The 18,355-nt window shown below is 40.8% G+C and overlaps 1 protein-coding gene across 5 annotated transcripts in view; it reads left to right on the top strand.

Annotated features, from left to right (window-relative positions):
* Positions 1 to 18,355, top strand: part of GAN (gigaxonin) — a 60,551-nt gene that overhangs the window by 29,540 nt on the left and 12,656 nt on the right. For all 5 annotated transcript variants that reach the window (XM_077890957.1, XM_077890961.1, XM_077890960.1 and 2 more), the window contains 8 exons: positions 32 to 382; positions 2,383 to 2,600; positions 2,817 to 2,938; positions 6,346 to 6,458; positions 7,483 to 7,632; positions 8,503 to 8,639; positions 8,876 to 9,004; positions 18,222 to 18,331. In XM_077890957.1, the coding sequence (XP_077747083.1) occupies positions 32 to 382; positions 2,383 to 2,600; positions 2,817 to 2,938; positions 6,346 to 6,458; positions 7,483 to 7,632; positions 8,503 to 8,639; positions 8,876 to 9,004; positions 18,222 to 18,331 (1,330 nt within the window). The remainder of the gene's footprint in view (positions 1 to 31; positions 383 to 2,382; positions 2,601 to 2,816; positions 2,939 to 6,345; positions 6,459 to 7,482; positions 7,633 to 8,502; positions 8,640 to 8,875; positions 9,005 to 18,221; positions 18,332 to 18,355) is intronic.

Below are 18,355 nucleotides of genomic sequence, written 5' to 3' on the forward strand. Positions count from 1 at the left end.
GAAATGTAAAGTATTTGTGATACTCCTGCAGATCCGGCTGAATGAAGATACAATCCAAGATGTTGTACAGGCAGCAGACTTGCTCCTGCTGACGGATCTTAAAACTCTGTGCTGTGAGTTTTTGGAAGGCTGCATCGCCGCTGAGAACTGCATTGGCATCCGCGACTTTGCACTCCACTACTGCCTGCACCATGTCCATTACCTTGCCACAGAATACCTGGAGACTCATTTCCGAGATGTCAGCAGCACAGAAGAATTCTTAGAACTCAGTCCTCAGAAGCTTAAAGAAGTGATTTCTCTCGAGAAGTTAAATGTTGGCAACGAAAGATATGTGTTTGAAGCAGTAATTCGATGGATAGCACATGATACAGAACTAAGAAAGGTACCTGTGGTTTATAACATGGTCTGACTTTGCCTTTTTACTTACTTATTCCATTCATTCCTTCATTTATTTAGTCCAAAGTATAGATGTTCTGTCTCTCCCCTTCAACTTGAAAGGCTTACAAAGTTGTGATCTAAAAGATGTCTGGGGGCACCTGGCTGGCTCAGTCGACTGGCCTCCAACTCTTGATTTTGGCCCAGGTCATGATCTCAGGGTCATGAGATCAAGCCCTGCATCAGGCCCCACCCTCCCGACTTGGGATTCTCTCTCTCTCCTCTCTCTGCCCCTCCCCCTACGTGATGTCTCTTTCTCTCTCTCTCTCTGTCAAATAATAAAATCTCTTAAGAAAATAAAAGATGTCTGTGGTACATCTTTGCATAATATCATTGAAGTGGTTGTTTTTTTCAGACCAGACTATAAAAGCTCATGTAACTCATAGCAATAAAAATATTAATACTTGTAAGGAACATAATATTGTTTGTGCATTGCCTTTAGTGGGAAAATTAATTTCAAGCTTGAGGTGTGGATTATAGAAATTCATTGTCCCCACTGTCTTGTTCAGCATCCATCCCTGTATCATTACTGGTGACCCATGCAGGAACTCTGATATAGGCAGCAGAGTGAGAGGGGGCACACACCGCTCTGGCAGAGGAGTGAGGGGAGTGGACCTCAGAAACCTCTGTGGTATGGGCTCTCCCGGGAGTGATTGATACCACTCAGCACAAAGCAGGAGATCACTCTGTAATGTGGCAATGCAATTTCCAGATGGGAAGGTTGTGGGAGCAACAACTGGGAAGGAAGGGTCTCAGAATTATCAGGCTTTAGAGCCAAACTATTACTACAGTGTGGGAGGGGGCAAAATCACAGACCTTTAAGTCTGGTATTTATAGACACCAGCTTCAACTACTATATTCAAAATAAGAAGGTTTTAGAGTAGTTTTAAAATGTATAATTGCATTGTTAATCATTCTCAGCAGCTGTTGATGTAGGTTTTAGTGAATATCTTGTAACTGTTAAAATTCTATCAGCCTATTTAGGAACTATGAGCTACTGTAATAGAGATGGAAACTGTTAGATCTGTAGTGATATAGAAATACACACTCCCATATGATAGTAGTCTTGGCATAGTTAGCACAGCTAGCATTGGTTTTCCACGTTCATTGGGTAGATAAGGAAAGAGGATAAGAGAGTTCTGGATTCACTGCTGTTCATAGAGACCACGGTCACTAGCTGTCTCTTCCTTTCTTCTAGGGATGAGGTTGCCAGGGAAACAAGAGGTAGTTCTTCACCCTTTGATTAATCTGAACTTCATGCCTTAAGACCTCTTGGCTTTTGCCACTCAGGATATGGAATAGTATACCTTAAAATAACCATTCCAAAACCAAGAAAAGCTAGTCCCTAGGACTTTGACCTCATGTATGTAGTATGTTGTATTCCATTATTTCAAATTTAATGACTGATCATGAAAGGTACATAATTCATATTATATGTGTTAGATATTTTTTAACAATAATATTTGAAGAAATACATAGTACTCAGGATTCTTCTGAACTTTGGCTTTTCTGTATTTTTCTTGTAATGTTAATGTTGATCCATTTTGATTATCTGTTCTACATAGCTATTACTACGTATAATGTCCCCATGAATGTGATTTAACGCCCAGCACATCCAGCTATGTGAAATAAGGCCACTGCAGCCGAGTTCCAAGGTTTCCTATTGCTAAGGTGACCCTTTAGGGTGTAAAGAAAGCTGCTTGAAGCTTTTCCATGATACATCAAATATAAATCTGATTATTTTTTAAGTTAAATTTGTATTTATCGAGGCTATGGGGATGTAGAAAGGGCCAGTAAGGCATATTCAAGCAGTACTGGCATTTGTGACTTGCCTGCTGATAATCTGTTAACAATTTTAGCTTTCCATGAGTCAGAAAATGTATGTTCTAAGAACTGTGTGCTATGTCCTACATTTTTTTCTCCCATCCTTCCAACCCTCTTGTGCAGGTCCACATGAAGGACGTGATGTCAGCACTGTGGGTTTCAGGGTTAGATTCCAGCTACTTACGGGAACAGATGCTCAATGAACCATTAGTACGAGAAATTGTCAGAGAGTGCAACAACATACCACTGAGCCAGCCACAGCAAGGGGAGGCCATGCTGGCAAACTTCAAGCCCCGGGGCTACTCTGAGTGCATTGTGACTGTTGGTGGAGAAGAAAGAGTGTAAGTATGGACGTGAATCGTTTCAAAAGTCATAAAAGGGAAGAGCTATTTCCGTGTAAACAGGAATTCGTGGTATTTTTTGGTATCTAAGCATAATAGCAATAGATTTTTTTAAAAATGTTTTAAACATTTTTAGAGCAGTAAAACTAGTCATAGTTATTATGAGCAAAACTATATAAAACACATTAACTGCTAATCAATTATTTATTTCCTTAGTTCACGGAAACCAACAGCAGCGATGCGATGTATGTGCCCTCTTTATGACCCTAATAGGCAGCTTTGGATTGAACTGGCCCCTTTAAGCATGCCAAGAATTAACCACGGAGTTCTCTCAGCAGGTACCATTCTGTGGTCAATTTTACTTAAACACAAGATCGAGTAATATGTAATTTTAGGGTTGTACAGAATGACTCGAAACCTTTTTAGAGATTTGATTTTAATTTTAAGAAATAATATTATCTCTATGATGACATCTTCTGTGTGGCTCTAGCTTTCAGGACTTTGTGAGGAGAAGAATGTCTTCTGCCGGTCTTTATTGTTCCTGAATCTTTAATATGTAGCTATTTTTAAGACTTTAGTAGAGGAGCATTTTACTTGATGACTTAACTGATAGAACAGTATTCAGTGACTCTTACAACCTGTTAGCTGTATGGCCACACCTAGAACACAGAATTCCTTTGAGCCTTGATAATCCCGTTTTTGAAATTCGTGCAATTTAAAGTAACTGTATGAAAAATAGAAGCGTTATGTAAAAGCAGACATTTCATGTGAGACTTTAGAAAATACTACTTACATTAGCAATTTCTTCAGGTTATTTTACTACAGAAAGTTGTTTCTCTTGACCTTCGCAAGTAGGAAACAGCTCCACATCAGCCAAAGCTCTCACTCAAGAAGGTGATAGAAAAGGTTGTACTTGCTGCCTTCTGACTGCTGCCTTTCTCTTCACCTTGCTGTCTTGTTTTGGGTTCACCCACAAGTGCTATTTCACTAAACTCTAATTATTCTCAGTAGTCTTCCAACTATTATCAATAGTCTTCCTGGAATCCTTTATATTTTATAGTCTCTGCTTTCCCACTAATGTTATTTTAAAGATTTTGAAAGCTATACCATACCATTCCATATTATAGAAATGGCTGAAGCTATACTGTAGTACAGAAATGGAATCATTTTATTGGTTCCAAGATTGTTAAAGTTATTGTCAGTAATAAACGGGATGCAGTTGTGTAGCCAACAGAATGTGAGTCTGATTTCCTTGTTCTCTCTTCTCAGAATTAGCTTTCTTACATTTTATATTTCCATAATATGTGCATTTATTCATAATTTCCACACGCACACTCCTACCACAATGGTTCCTGTGTCACAGATTTTCCAAGATTTCCTACAGGAGTTGGTACTTTAAAAACATTGAACAGTGAGGATGGGGTTGTGTCCAATTGTAGTGAGTTGAAACTGTGACATGACCTAGTGGTTCCTACTTATCCTGCCTGTACTGTGTTTCTTGCTTTCCTGCCTTTTTTTCCAATTGATGGACTTTTTTTTTTTTTTTTTTTTTGGTTATTCACTTTGTTCTCTCTCTTACAGGTTAGAAGTTATATCCTTTGTATTCCTTTGAAAGTCATAGTAGATACCATAGCCTGTATTCTTAAGTTACAAAAGCCTAAGTGCATTTCTACTCTTTTTCATGTTTCACAGGCTTGCAGCATTAAAATGTATGACTATTTATGAATAAGTATCTGCATATGAACATGTTTTATTCATCTGTGTTTTGAATATGTATATATCTATAGAGTGTTTAGATTTACCCACACATTCACCAGTTTCTTTGTTTTTCCTTCTTATTCCTCAGACTTTCTATTATTTTCCTTCTCTCTGAGGTCTATGTTTTTGAATTTCCTTTATTCTGGGTCTATTGGTAGCAAACACTTTGATTTCTTTAACAATGTCATTGTTTTGCCTTCATTCTTAAAGGATACCTGTGCTAGATACAGAATTGTAGGGCATCTTGACTCTGGCTTGGCCTTTCCTCAAATCTGGAAAATTCTTACTCATTTTTACATCTTCAGATATTGCCTCTGCTCTGTTGTCCTCTCTCCTCCTGCCTTCATTTTGTTTTGTTTTCCATGTTTTTGCCTCTCCATGTTTTGCCTTCTTGATGGTTTCTTTTTTTGGATGGATTTACCCTCCATTTAATGAATTCTCTTTGTGACAGATCTGCCATTAAACCCATCTATTGAATTTTTTTAATTTTATGTTTTTTTCTTTTTTTATTCCTAGAGATTCTCTTTAAATCGTTTTCAGATCTCCTGTGGCACTTCTGCAGTTCCTTTTTCCAAGATTTCTCTAAAAATTTGTCTTTCAGGGGGCACCTGGGTGGCTCAGTTCAGTTAAGTATCTGTCTTCAGCTCAGGTCATGATCCCACAGTCCAGGGATTGAGCACCACATTGGGCTCCCTGCTCAGTTATGAATCTGCTTCTCCTTCTGCCTTTGTCCCTCCTCCCCACTCATGCTCTCTCTCCGTATCTCTGTCTCTCTCTCTCTCTCTCTCTCTATCTCTCACTCAAATAAATAAAATCTTTAAAAAAATTTTTTCTTTCAGTAAACATAGTAAGCATTGTTATTTTATCATCTCTTTGGTTAGTCCAGTGTTTGAAATTTGAAGTCGATGCAAGACTGCTTCCTATTGTCTGCTGTTGCCAGTTCTTCATAGAGTCTAGTTTCTGTGTCCTAATATCTTTGGCTGGGTATTGATCATTTTATTAAAAATTATTTGTATGAATAATTTGATACTTTAAAATCTTAGAATATTAAAATCTAAAGATTAGATAAAAATACTTTCTTCCACACAGGTTTTATATTTGTTTCTTCCAGTTGCCTATAAACACTGAAAATTTGGAATTGAATTACTGTAAATTAAATTCAAACCTTGAGGGTCTCCTCGACAAGAAGGAGATTTAAATCTAGGTGTTCTGGTTCCTGTTGAACTTTGGAGAGGCTCTGCTACCAGAAGTCACACTTCCTGTGGGCCTGGGGTTTTGATTTTTGTCCCTCTCATGCCTTCAAAAGGTGGGAAGGTTGGAAATTATAAGAAAGGTTGGAAATCTCCCAGATTGGCAAATGTACTTAGAGCAAAATGGTTTTCATGGGTGGTAACCTCTCCGGCTCACTCTTTTCCTTTCAGCTTTATCATATTGCCCTGTTGGCTTCTTCTCTTTTAAGATTATTTTATTTCAAAATGTTTTGTCCTACAGTTTAGCTGTTTTGCACAAGAGTTGGTACAAATAACCTACCTAATCCACCATGACCTAAAATAAGAAGTGCAACAGTGACTCTTAGATCCTGTTTTGAATTTGAAGCACATACAGGTGCCCTGGATCTGAGCACTCCTGGGTCTTGAATGAACAGATGTGGGCTGTGGATCAGAAGTTGTTTGAGAATCACAGGGAGAATAGAAATAGATGGAGCTGCTTGGTGTCTGTGTGGGTAGTGCCAATCTTGGTTGTACACTGTAGGGTAGTAGGAATCCACTCAGATGTGGAGTGATATAAAATGGCCAGAGTGACTCACAAACGTGAATTAGCCTCTCTCACCAAGGATCAAATGAATTGTGATGAAGACCTCAAATCCACTCTTATAATTAGAGTAGTTGCCTCCACATAACTCCCTACAGCTGTGGCATTTATATTCAGCAGGAGATGGAAATTGAAGAAAGTTTCATCTTTCCTGTGTCTTGTTCTATTTTTGCAGAGGGATTCTTGTTCGTATTTGGGGGCCAAGATGAAAATAAGCAGACCCTGAGCTCAGGAGAAAAATATGACCCGGATGCAAATACATGGACGGCATTGCCACCAATGAATGAGGTAAGACGTTCTTTTTCATTAGTTTGGTAGTGTATCTTTCCTTTTGCACTTTTGTTTTGTGTCTGTGTTCATGTAAGGAAAGAAGTGTAGGCCCTGCCACAGGCCCCTGCCCACCATGCTTGTACCCACTGCCTTAGCTCTCCTCTCTGTGCCTGCCTTTGCTCCATCAGACCTCCAATGGTTCCTCAAACCTACACACACACTTGCTTTGGGACCTTTGCCAGACACCATCGTAGCTCCCTCCCTCCTTCTGTTGGTGTGTGTGCATGGGGCACTTCCCAGGTAGGCTTTCCCTCCCGCCCCTCAGTGCTCTCCCATCTCTGCCCACTTTCTTTCTCTTAACGTCACATGGCACCTTTCACATACTGGGTATTTTTTAATTGTTCACATAAACTCCTTGATGGCGGGGGATTTTGTCTGTCCGCTGAGGACTCTGCTCTCAGCACGAAAATAGCTCTGGGCACCAAGGGGAAGGACTCTAAGCAAATATTCATTAACAAATGACCCCTCAGGCTTCCGTCATTCTAGATAGCTGTAGCAGGAGCCTGGCCCGCCTCCCCATGCCTCTCCCAGCCTCAGGCAGTGCCTGAGCTGTGGTTCCTCCTTTCACACACTAGCTGGGAAACACTCAACTACAGCCCACTGCTAAACGCAGATAGTTTTATTGAACCAGAAGGTAATAGTTGTTCCTATTGTTCTGAGCTGTTGTGAGTAGAAAATTATAATTCCACCAGTGAATTTATCGTGTAGGTGATTCCCTTGTTCCAAAACACACCTGAGTTGGGTTCTGTCTCTTATGGCAGAAGGGTGAGCCGCTAGGGCAATCACAGATACCAGAGAGAGATGGTTTTGAGCATGGCACCTCTTTGCTGGAACTCTGGAATACCTGTCGTTGTTATTAAATGCATGGATATCTAAAATAAATAAATAGATAGATAGATAGATAGATAGATAGATAGATAGATATCTGCTTTTAGTCTGGGAGTTGGCCTTTTGTATACAGAGATCTTTGATGTCTTTTCAGCCACGACATAATTTTGGAATTGTGGAGATAGATGGCATGCTGTACATTTTAGGAGGAGAGGATGGTGAAAAAGAGCTAATTTCCATGGAGTGTTATGACATTTATTCCAAAACCTGGACAAAGCAACCTGATTTGACCATGGTTAGAAAGGTGAGAACCATATCTTGTAATTACAAATTGGGCTTTGAAATTAGCGTTTCTTCCTTTCCCACATTAGCCTTTTAGTACGATCGATAGTGTTAAAAGAACTCATGATTTCTGTCCCTGTCAGTGGCTTGCCTTCATTATCATCAGCTGTACACCATGATAGGAGATGGAGTGTGTGTGAGAGCTTATCCTGATGGTAAGTTCTCTGCCACACGCCTGTGCTTGACAAATGCTTTGTGAACACCCTCACTTGGGAAGCAGCCAGGTCTTCCAAACCTATTTTCTTAATCATCATGCAGGCCTGAGGAGAAAACAGTCTACAGGTAAACATGGCCATTGCACCAGGAGTAGAGTGAAGACATGGCTCCCGTTAGCTGTTTAGAGAGTGATCTGTCTTACTCTCATTCTCTGGTGTGGGAGGGAGGGGCTCTTCTTCACAAGGAAACTTCGTCCAGTCCTGTGGGGATTTACACTTCGGCTACTGTGTTCCTGCTCTCTCTCTCAACTCAGTTGATGCAGGAATTGAGTGACATGTTGCTCAACAGAATCTAAATATTGGAATCTGCAAATAGTGGTGAAAGAATGGAGAGACTAGAGAAGTCCTTAAAAATTAGGGACATAAAAAAAAATAGGGACATTTACATATGTCACTGAATGCATTTGTGTCAGATGGAGTTAACGAACAATACATGTATTACCTCCTCTTCTTGTTTTTAAAATCCTGTGTTTGTAATATTGGAAAGCACCATAGATTTACTATTAGAAATCGAATCCTTTCCCAGACACTCTACGGTGCTCTCCAGACTAGAGTTAGTATTTGTCTAATATGAATAATTAAGTGTTGCCTCCCTGCTTCTTACTTTCTTCTTCCAGATCGGCTGCTATGCAGCTATGAAAAAGAAAATCTATGCCATGGGTGGAGGATCATATGGAAAGCTCTTCGAATCTGTGGAATGTTATGACCCAAGGACCCAGCAGTGGACTGCTATCTGTCCGCTAAAGGAGAGAAGGTACAAGAATGTGGATGTGGACTTTGTAGGTGCCCTCTTTCATTCAAATAAACTTTTCACTTGACTTGGTATTTGGTTTCTATAAAAGTAAATGAATAGTCCATCTCCTAAAAAGGCAGACCCACATATTCATGAAACCCTGAATGTTGCAGCGTTAAAACCAGCGTAAGAGGAGTTTGGGAATCAGGCTGTGAGTTATAAATCCAGCAGCTAATATGCTCCGTGTGGCCTTTCAGATTTGGAGCTGTGGCCTGTGGAGTGGCCATGGAACTGTATGTGTTTGGGGGAGTCAGAAGTCGTGAGGACATCCAGGGGAGTGAGATGGTCACGTGCAAGTCGGAATTCTATCATGACGAGTTTAAAAGGTAAGTATGAGCAGTTTCACATAACTTGTGCGACTTTTCCTTTCTGCTTTCAAAGTCGTGTCTTAGATTAGTTTTGTTTTCAAGTTACTTGACTGAATTATCCTATTTAGGACATTATACCTAATGCCTACTAGAGGTTTAATCAGAGACTTGAGAAGTATTTGTAGCTTAAAACCATAAGAAAGTGTTTCTGACATGTATATCAAACCTTGAGCCTTGGTTGTTTGAAATCGTTGTTGGCTCCATCTGGCTTTTAGGAAGGAGAAAGCTAACTCCTTAACCTGGTATATAAGGCCTTCTGTGATAGGGCCTTTCTCTATTCTTTCTGCTACTGTTCAACACAGATGCTTCACTTGAGTTATACTGAGCATCGTTTTTCCCCAAAACATGTTATGATGATCTTAGCTCTATGTCTTTGTATTACTCCTTTTGTCTAAAGTTTCCCTTCCAATATTTATCCAGTTAATACAGCCTCTTCCAAAACTATGCTTAATCACCATTGCTAGAGAAAGCCTTCTAACATCTCCTAGTCCAGTTTAGGCTCCTCCATCTGTGATCCCCTAACATTCAGTTCATGTCTCTTGCATTGCAATCGTTAACCATAAGATTCTTGAGGGCAAGGTTCAGCTCAGCTGTCCACAGATCCTTATCTCCAGCATCGTCCCTGGCCTGTGTTAAACGCTTGACAGAAAGTTGATTCAGTGGGTGAAGTGTGGGGTCACAGAGCACAGAGTCTTAAAACATCTGACTGGTTGCCGTACTCGTCCTGTAGAGTAGCCACCCTCCCACCAACCTCCTTCCCTTCTCTCCTCCCACAGGATTTATTGTGGTAACCACTAAACTGGACTATTTAAACCCTACAGGGAAATGGTCATGTAAAAATTCATCTTGTTACAGTATTTCAACCCTGTCACCAGTAGGGGGTGCTAGAAGGCAATGTTTAATTTCATGTTTTCCATTAGGGCAAACCATGAACAGTTACTTTAGAAATATATGTAAATGTTATCTAACTTTTAATGTATTTTAAATTGAGGATATTTGTATAGCCTCTCTAGCCCCTCCCCCATGAATTACAGGGGTAGACCCTCTTAGGAGAACTTATTAGACAAAGTATGAGAGCAATTTAGAGAATGTCTGCTATGGTGGGGGCAGGACAGAATTTTGGACTTTTCTACATCTCTCTTGATACCTTACTGTGGGTGCTAACTGTCCAAGGTATAAAGTGGCATGTTAACTCCTCCCCAAGCGAATCTCAAGACTGCTCAGCGTCGTTTATAAGCAGTGGTTATTTCAGCTGGGTGGTAATCCCAGATCCAGGGATCAAGCCCCACTGGCAGGCTCCCTGCTCAGTGGGGAGTCTTGCTTCTCCCTCCCTCTGCCTGCCACTCCCCCTGCTTTTGCTTAGCACGCTCTCTCTCGCTCTCTCTCAAATAAATAAATAAAATCTTTTTAAAAAATTAAAAATATAAGCAGTGGTTAGTGTGTTTGGTTTCCCATAAAATACTGACTTGTGCTTTCTTCACAATGACTGAGCTACTGTTTGGGCAGTGTGAACTAGAGGCTGCCCCTTGTTTGCTGGAGTAATCAAGGCCACTTAGGTATTCCTCACCCTACCCTGTCCCCATTTGTATATAGGACTTAAAATCTGGCTGCAGAGTTTCTCAGTCTGCCCCTGACGTGCAATAAATTGCTAGAACTTTTATATTTCTGTCAGGTTGTTCCAAATTAATAGTTGATAAGCTTTAAATATAAGCTTATTACTTGCTTTCAGTTCATAAGTATTAGACATAAGAGTATGGCTCCTTCCTTGCTACTTAAAAGCACTTCCAAATAAATTCATGGATCATTAGTTTCTTTTTTTGGATCCAGTATTAGTTATTAAAGTAAGCTGTAGGCCCAGTGTGGGGACTGGAACCCACAACCCTGAGATCAAGAGTCATGTGTTTTACCAACTGAGCTAGCCAGGTGCCCACCAATGTTAGTTTTTAGGTAATAGAATGAAGAAAGCTATATTTCTTTTGTCAATATAACATATAGGATTCTTGTTTATATGATGCAGACATAAACACCAAGTGCCACATACTAACTTATTTGTAACTCATTCAGTCTTCAAAACAACTATCTGAGTCCCTATGTGCTCTTTTTATTCCTACTTTAAACCAAAACACAGGTTAAGTAATGTGCCAAGAGACACAAAGGTAGCAAGGAGTTTGAACTCTGGCCCCAGGGTCCATCTCTTCAGCCACCACACTACATTGCATTAAAAATACAGGCTTTCCTGTAAATATCTATAGGAAGAAAATAACATACAGCAGTAGTTTATTTCTTAAAAGAGCAGATGTTTCCAAGTATGTTATATTTGCGTACTGTTGAAACTGTTGCCAGATGAGCAATCTGTATTAGATTGGAGACCATTTATTGTTTTTAAGTAATCTCTTGTCTTTCCTGTCTTTGTTCCCTATTTTTAGGTTAAAACTTTCCTGGAAAAATGCCATATCTTATTTTCTGTGTTTCTGACTAAAAACAAAATGGTTTGAAGGAAAGCAAAGAAATTGCCATAAATTACATCATGTCATAGTAACAACTTAATATACCCAGAATGACAGGCAGTCTCTGTTCCCGGTGTCTCTGCTCTTTCACTGATACCACCATCCTCCTAGTTATTCATACTCAAAAAAAGCTCATTGTTGATTCTCTCCCATGCTACATGTCTTATCAGCTGCCAAGTCTTGTCTTCTTTTTTAGACTCTGGAATATTTTCCACGTCACCCACCTTCATTTCTCTGCTCCTGCCCTACTGTGTTCACTTTCTCATGTGTGCAATGGCATTAGCCTTATAACCTGTTTTCCTGTGCATTTGGCCTGTTTGTGTTTTTGAAAGATTAATCTGACTTTGGTCATTTCATTCTCCTCTTGGAAACTCTGGGTATTCCCCCATTGCTTACCAAACAAAGATAATAGTATGTAGCCTCCTGCTGGAGCCCTCTGTTGTCTGAGGTTAAGAGAAATGTTCAGTCTTTTCCAGTCTCTTCCTTCCTGTTGTCCTGCACTCCAGCTCACCTCTTAACCCATCTTGTGTTTGACTGCCTCCATGCACCTGCTCAGCCTGGATTCCCACCTTTTGCTTCTATAGGACAGTCATGGTGACTGTTGAAGTCAAGGCCTGTCAGTTTCATCTTTTGATCCCTGAAGGTATAATTGAGCAGACACACTTGACAACCAGTAGAATCTTGTGGTGGTTCTCTGACCCAAGGCTTGGGGGCCATTACAGTAGGAAGGATAGCATGGAAATCACTATAACTTTCCTTTCCTACCGTGACAGAAAACCAGAAACAGTTCCACATCCTTGAGGAAGTTAGAGTAATTAGTGCCACCATCAAAAACTTGAAAATGCAAGAGTAGGCAGCTATTAACCCAGCTAATGCTTTGTTTTGGCACCAATTTGCAAGGATCACCAGAAGCAGTTTGCCCTGCAGGGCCAGCAGTACCCCTGCACTGTCTGGCCTCAGGCCTATGTTGGTTCTACTGTCTACTGTATGCTAGTCCAGGAACATTTTGATCACCTTCGTGTTCCTTTAAAGCATCATATTGATCTCCCCATTGACATTATGGTGTTTGGATCGATGGTTAGGAAGTAGCAGGTACTACAGATGCCTTTGTAAGAGATGAGGAGCTGAACCACTCTCCTGACAAATCTGTTTCAGCCACAGTCCAGTCAAGAGACAGAAACCACATCAGTACCCTGAACAGGGAAAATTTAATTCACGTAATTATAAACTAGTAAGAGGTGGTTAACTGCTAACTGATGAAAGAGAGCTCTGATGAACGCAAAAATTGCTACTGTGGAAAACGCAGCTACTACTGTCTTTAGAGCTGAGGGAAATCTCCTAAGAAGGAGCAAATTGTGAAGAGACATCCCCCCACCCTGCAAGGGTGTGGTGTGGCCAGTGCATGCAGGACGCTGCGTGTTGGGTGGCAGAGAACCTCACTGAGGACCCGCACCTCTGAGTCTCCTGCACACTTGCAGGCAGCAGCTGATGGGAGGAAGGACAAAGGCATACCAACCCCAGGAAAGAAACCCTTCGTGCTGCCTGGCCTTGCAGTCCCTCCGGTGCCCTCTATTCGCAAAGCCTACCACTGCATTTATCTTTTCAAGGCTGTTTTTCCACTTTGTTCTGCCTTCCACAGGCATCTGCTCTTGTCCATATGATTTCCTTCCTTTTACTTTCTTTGGGTTTATTCTGTTCTTCCTTTACCAGCTTCTTCAGGTAGAATTTTAGATTTTTTCATTTCTTTACTGAAATCTCCCATCTTTTCATCATAAACATGTTTTCCTTTCTCTTTTGAATGTAGTTCTGGTAGCCACATTCGAGTTGCCACCTGATAGATAATCCCAGCATTTGGTCATCTTGGAGTTGGCATCTGTTTATGGTTTATTCTCTTGAGAATGGGTTCTCATTTTTCTGGCTTTTCTTTTGTTGAGTAATTATGGGTTACATCCCAAACATCGTGAATGGCACATTGCTGAGGCCCTGACATCTCTTCTGGCACTTCAGAGCATTACACGGAGAGTTTCAACAGGCCTCCCTCGCACCTGCCTAGGCTCCTGGCTGGCTGTCACACTGCTGCACATGGCGGTTCCAACCTCTCTTCAGTTCTATAAGCCAGCCTCAGTTACAAGCACTCATGACTCTGGGCTCGAAGACTTGAGACAAGTGCATATGTATAAAATTAGGCATCCTTCTCTGGCTCTCCTCTTTCTGAGACTTGTATTCACTCAGGAGATTCTGGTTGCCTCAAGACACTCTGCCCTGATTCCAGTGACCACAAAGACGGCAGGATTTTTCTCCAGGGGTTTCAGCCACCTGGAGCTGCCAGTGTCACCCTGCCTTTGGTCAAAGCTACCGAAGATGCAGAAACTCCCTTCGTGTGTGTTGCTTCTTCAACTTTCACTTTTTATCTCAAACCTGCCTGCTTTTTCTCAGTCTTCAGAGCCCTCAGGCAGTTGTCTTTTGTATCTTGTCCAGAGTTTGTAGCTGCTCCTTGCAGGACAGTCAGCCTGCGGAGAGTTGCTTTCTCCCCGGCCAGAAGCAGAAACCTCTGTCCTTCCTTCTCCTCTCCAGTTGATTGCTATCCCTACCCCAATCTCTCCTTGCCTGTCTTTCCCTCCTGCTCTGCTCTTGCCAAAGCTCGCTGCTACAAACCAGGCTATATTCTAAAAATCTCCTGCACAATGGACATTGCTAATTCTAAGTTACCAGAGGACACGTCTTGTAGCCTCAGGTCCTAATAAGGCCATGTTTGGAAACATTGGAACTAAGGGGATACTATTGCTTTCATCCGTTACAAGCATGACTGCTACTTACTGATGCCCACTTGGTGCTAGATAGTATGTGAAGTATTTTGCACTGGCCATGTCATGTCATCCCCACAGGTCACTGGATGTTAGTGGTGGTGTTTGGTATCCCCACTTTATAGATGACAGCTAAATTGTCTAAGGTCAGCGAGGTGATAGATGGCAGAGAAAGAAGGCAAAGCCATATACCTTTTATACCTGCTTTAAAAGCAGCGGCTAAATACATGATGCAGTTAAGTTTTTATGTTAGTTTCATTTCATTTGAACCCTTAGCATTATAGGAAATAGATCAGCTAGGATTATTTTTCTGAAACTCAGGAACTCTGAGTCATTGATCTGCTTTGGACCAAATTTGGTAGATCATCTACATAGACTGGTTTCTTGAGCTCTGTTTAATTATTCCTGGGAGGAATAATGTGAGATTCTCAACTCTACAAAATTATGCCAAAATATTGTTGTATTCTGATATGCTTTTCAGTAAACAGTCTAGTCACTGATGCTCATTTAGAAGTACCAGTTAGGGATCCCTGGGTGGTGCAGCAGTTTAGTGCCTGCCTTTGGCCCAGGGTGCGATCCTGGAGACCCGGGATCAAATCCCACATCGGGCTCCCGGCATGGAGCCTGCTTCTCCCTCTGCCTGTGTCTCTGCCTCTCTCTCTCTCTGTGTGTGTGACTATCATAAATAAATAAAAATTAAAAAAAAAAAATAGAAGTACCAGTTACTCTTGTGAGGACACACATGGCCCCATCATGAGTTTGCCCAGAAGAGTGGTGTGCCTCTCCCCTGAGTTTGGGCCTGGGTGTAGGGTTCAGCCACAGACAAGGTCTGGGGGACAGTCATTGGATTCGTTTGATTCAGAACCTGGGAAGAATTTAAATGTCAAGGTTTAGATAGCGATGCTTAGCCCTGAAGACATAAAATGTGAATTAGCCAGTTATTGTAGTTTGATATTTTCAAACATTTTCTTTCAAAGGCCTGTTCACGTCCCTATTTTTACTTTTCAGTGAGAGCTCTTGAATTTTTCCCTTCCCCTGTTTCCTAGAGACATTTTGAAACCAGGAGCCAAGCTGTAGTCCCAGTTCCAGCAAACTGCTGGATACCAGTCAACATTCAGGTATAAGATGAATCAAGTGTTGAATGAAGGTTTTTCAAATATAGCAGCTTTACGTTAGCTTGCTTCTGAGTTGTTATGTGATCTTGGACAGATAATTTTGCTTCCCTGTTTCTTAGAATTCAAAATATGGAAGCTGCTGCTTTATAACAATCTGGGAAGAGTTCTTTGAAATAAAAGCACTGTTCTTAGTGGAACAGTTTCACATTTATATTTGACATCCAGATGCACTAGGTCTGAGCTGCTGGCTTCTTGGACACTTCATAGCACAGAGAGAACAGGAATAACATCTGTATGTCATATGCTCCAATAATGCATGTCAGCCTGGACCTTGGTAGTTCTTAGGGTTTAGATATGTTCCCAGGGTCTGACTTAGAGCTGCTTTACCCCAGCTATGTCATTAGCTATTGAAAGGAAATTATTTGTTCCAATTACCTTAAGTGAATGTTATTATATAGTGGAATCCACGGTTGTGTGGTGGTGGCTTTTTAAACAAAAATCACTTCTATTTTGGAATAATTTTACACTTAAAGAAAAATTGCAAAAATAGAATCCCCAGTAAGCCATTCACCCAGCTTCTCTTCGTGTTAACATCTTACATAACCATAGTACAGATATCACAATTAAGATATTTATGTTGGCACGGTATTATTAAGTAAACGCTAATCTTTATTCGAATTTCACCAGCTTATCCACTAATCTCTCTTTTCCCTTTGCTCTGGGATGCCATGTGGGAACTGACAACACACTGAGTTGTGTTTCTTTAGTCTTTTTTAACCTGTGATGGTTCTTTGGTCTTTCCCTGCCTTTCATGACCAGGATATTCTTGAAGATAGTTGGTCCGTGTTTTTATAGGATATCTCTTAATTTGGATTTGTCTGATAATTTCTCGTGATTAGGCTGAGGATAGGCATCTTTGGCAGGAGCACCACAGAGGTGATACACTCCATCAAGGAGGACATGCTGTCTCCATGTCTTATTACTGGTGACAGTAACCTTGATTACCTGGTTAAGGTAGTGTCTCTTGGGTTTCTCCACTGTAAAGTTGCTATATTTCCCTTTTAATTTACAAATACATTGGAAGAGATAAATGAGAATGTGCAAATACACCATTTCTTCTCAAACTTTCACCACTAATTAAGCACCTATCAGTGGAGTAGTTACACCAGCAGTAGTTACAACTGTGGTGGTTTCCTAATGTTGATCTATTTCCCTCATTCTGTCTACATTTGTTAACTGGAACTCAGTAAAGACCGTTCTCTCCTCCCTATTTTTTTTTTTAACATATTCAGTTACTTATTTGTATCTGTATGAACTCACAGATATTTTTTTTTATAAGTTATAAATCCAATACTATCATTATTCATTTTGTTGCTCAGCTGTTCCAGCTTTGGCCACTGGGAACCTCCCTATTAGCTCCATGTCCTTTGGACACACCCTACCCTTCTTAAGCCCTTCCTGTCTGGCAGCACAAGATGCTCCAGACTCATCTTGTATTTTCTGTCTCATCTGGGGAATCAGCTACCTCTTTGTGGAGCCCTGGATCCTTTTTGTGGTTATTAAATTGATTTTCAACAGAAATGCCAAGGCAATTTAGTGGGAGAAAGAAACGTCTTTTCAGCAAATGATGCTGGAGCAACTAGATATCTGTATGGAAGAAAAGTGAACTTCTACCTCATACCATACCCAAAATTCAACTTGAAATGTATGATAAGACCTGAATGTGAAAGCTGAAACTGTGAAATCTCCAGAAAAAAGCATAGGAGGAAGACCTTTGCAACCTTGGAATAGGCAGGGATTTCCAAGAAGGGCACAGAAAGCATGAACTATTTAAATAAATAAACAAATAGGAATTTGTCAGAATTAAAAACCATTCTTCAGAAGGCTCAATTAAGAAAACAAAAAGATAATCTACAAGCTGGGGAAAATATTCATGATATATGTATCTAACAAAGGACTTGCATCCCACAACACAAAAGAATCTTAAAATTCAGTAGGAAGACAGAGAACCCAATTTTAAAAATGAGCAACTCTTGGAGCAGACATTTCACAAAAGAAGATAGATAAAACGGCCAGTGAGCGCACATGGAGATAGCCAGCACCCTTCTTGGGGAAGCCCACACCACTAACACGGCTACAGTTAGAAAAACCAGCAGTATTGAGAGCAGGCTTGGTAATGCCAAGCAGTTGGAATTCCCAGACATTGCAAATTAGAATGCAGAATGGCACAATGCTTTGGAAAAACAGTGCGGCATTTTCTTATCGAGTAGAATGTACCTCAAGCCACAAAACCAGTCAATTCCATGACATCATCCACACAAAGAAGATTTGCACTCCAGTGTCCAAAACCGCTTTATTCACAACAGCCACACACTGACAATCACCCAAATGAACATGAGCAGGTCAACACATAAACCAGTTCTGGTCTATCCATATAATGGAATAACACTTAAAAAGAAACGAATTATTGCTGCACACAACAGTGTAGATGAATTGTGCTGAGCAAAAGAAGCTGATTGAAAAGTGCATGCTCTTTACGTTTTAATATATGTGACATTTTAGAACAGGCAAAACTAGTATCCATAGTGACGGGAGAGAACTCAGCAGTTACCTGGCAATGGGAATGCAGGTCGAGCTGAACTGGTGCAGTTCCTAGTGCTGTTTGTTGGCTCCCCAAGTTTGATGGTCTCCCTGGATATTGTGGTCATCCTCTTGACTTCCTTGGATTTGCCCATCTGTTCATTTTCAGGTGGATCTATCTTAACGACCAGAACTTATGCATCCCTGCCAGTTCCTCTTTCGTTTATGGAGCTGTACCCATAGGAGCCAGTATTTATGTTATTGGAGATCTTGATACAGGTAAGGACGTTGTGGTGATTTTGC

This window comes from Canis aureus, chromosome 3 (genome assembly GCF_053574225.1).
Source record: "Canis aureus isolate CA01 chromosome 3, VMU_Caureus_v.1.0, whole genome shotgun sequence".
In the NCBI taxonomy this organism is placed as follows: Eukaryota; Metazoa; Chordata; class Mammalia; order Carnivora; family Canidae; genus Canis; species Canis aureus.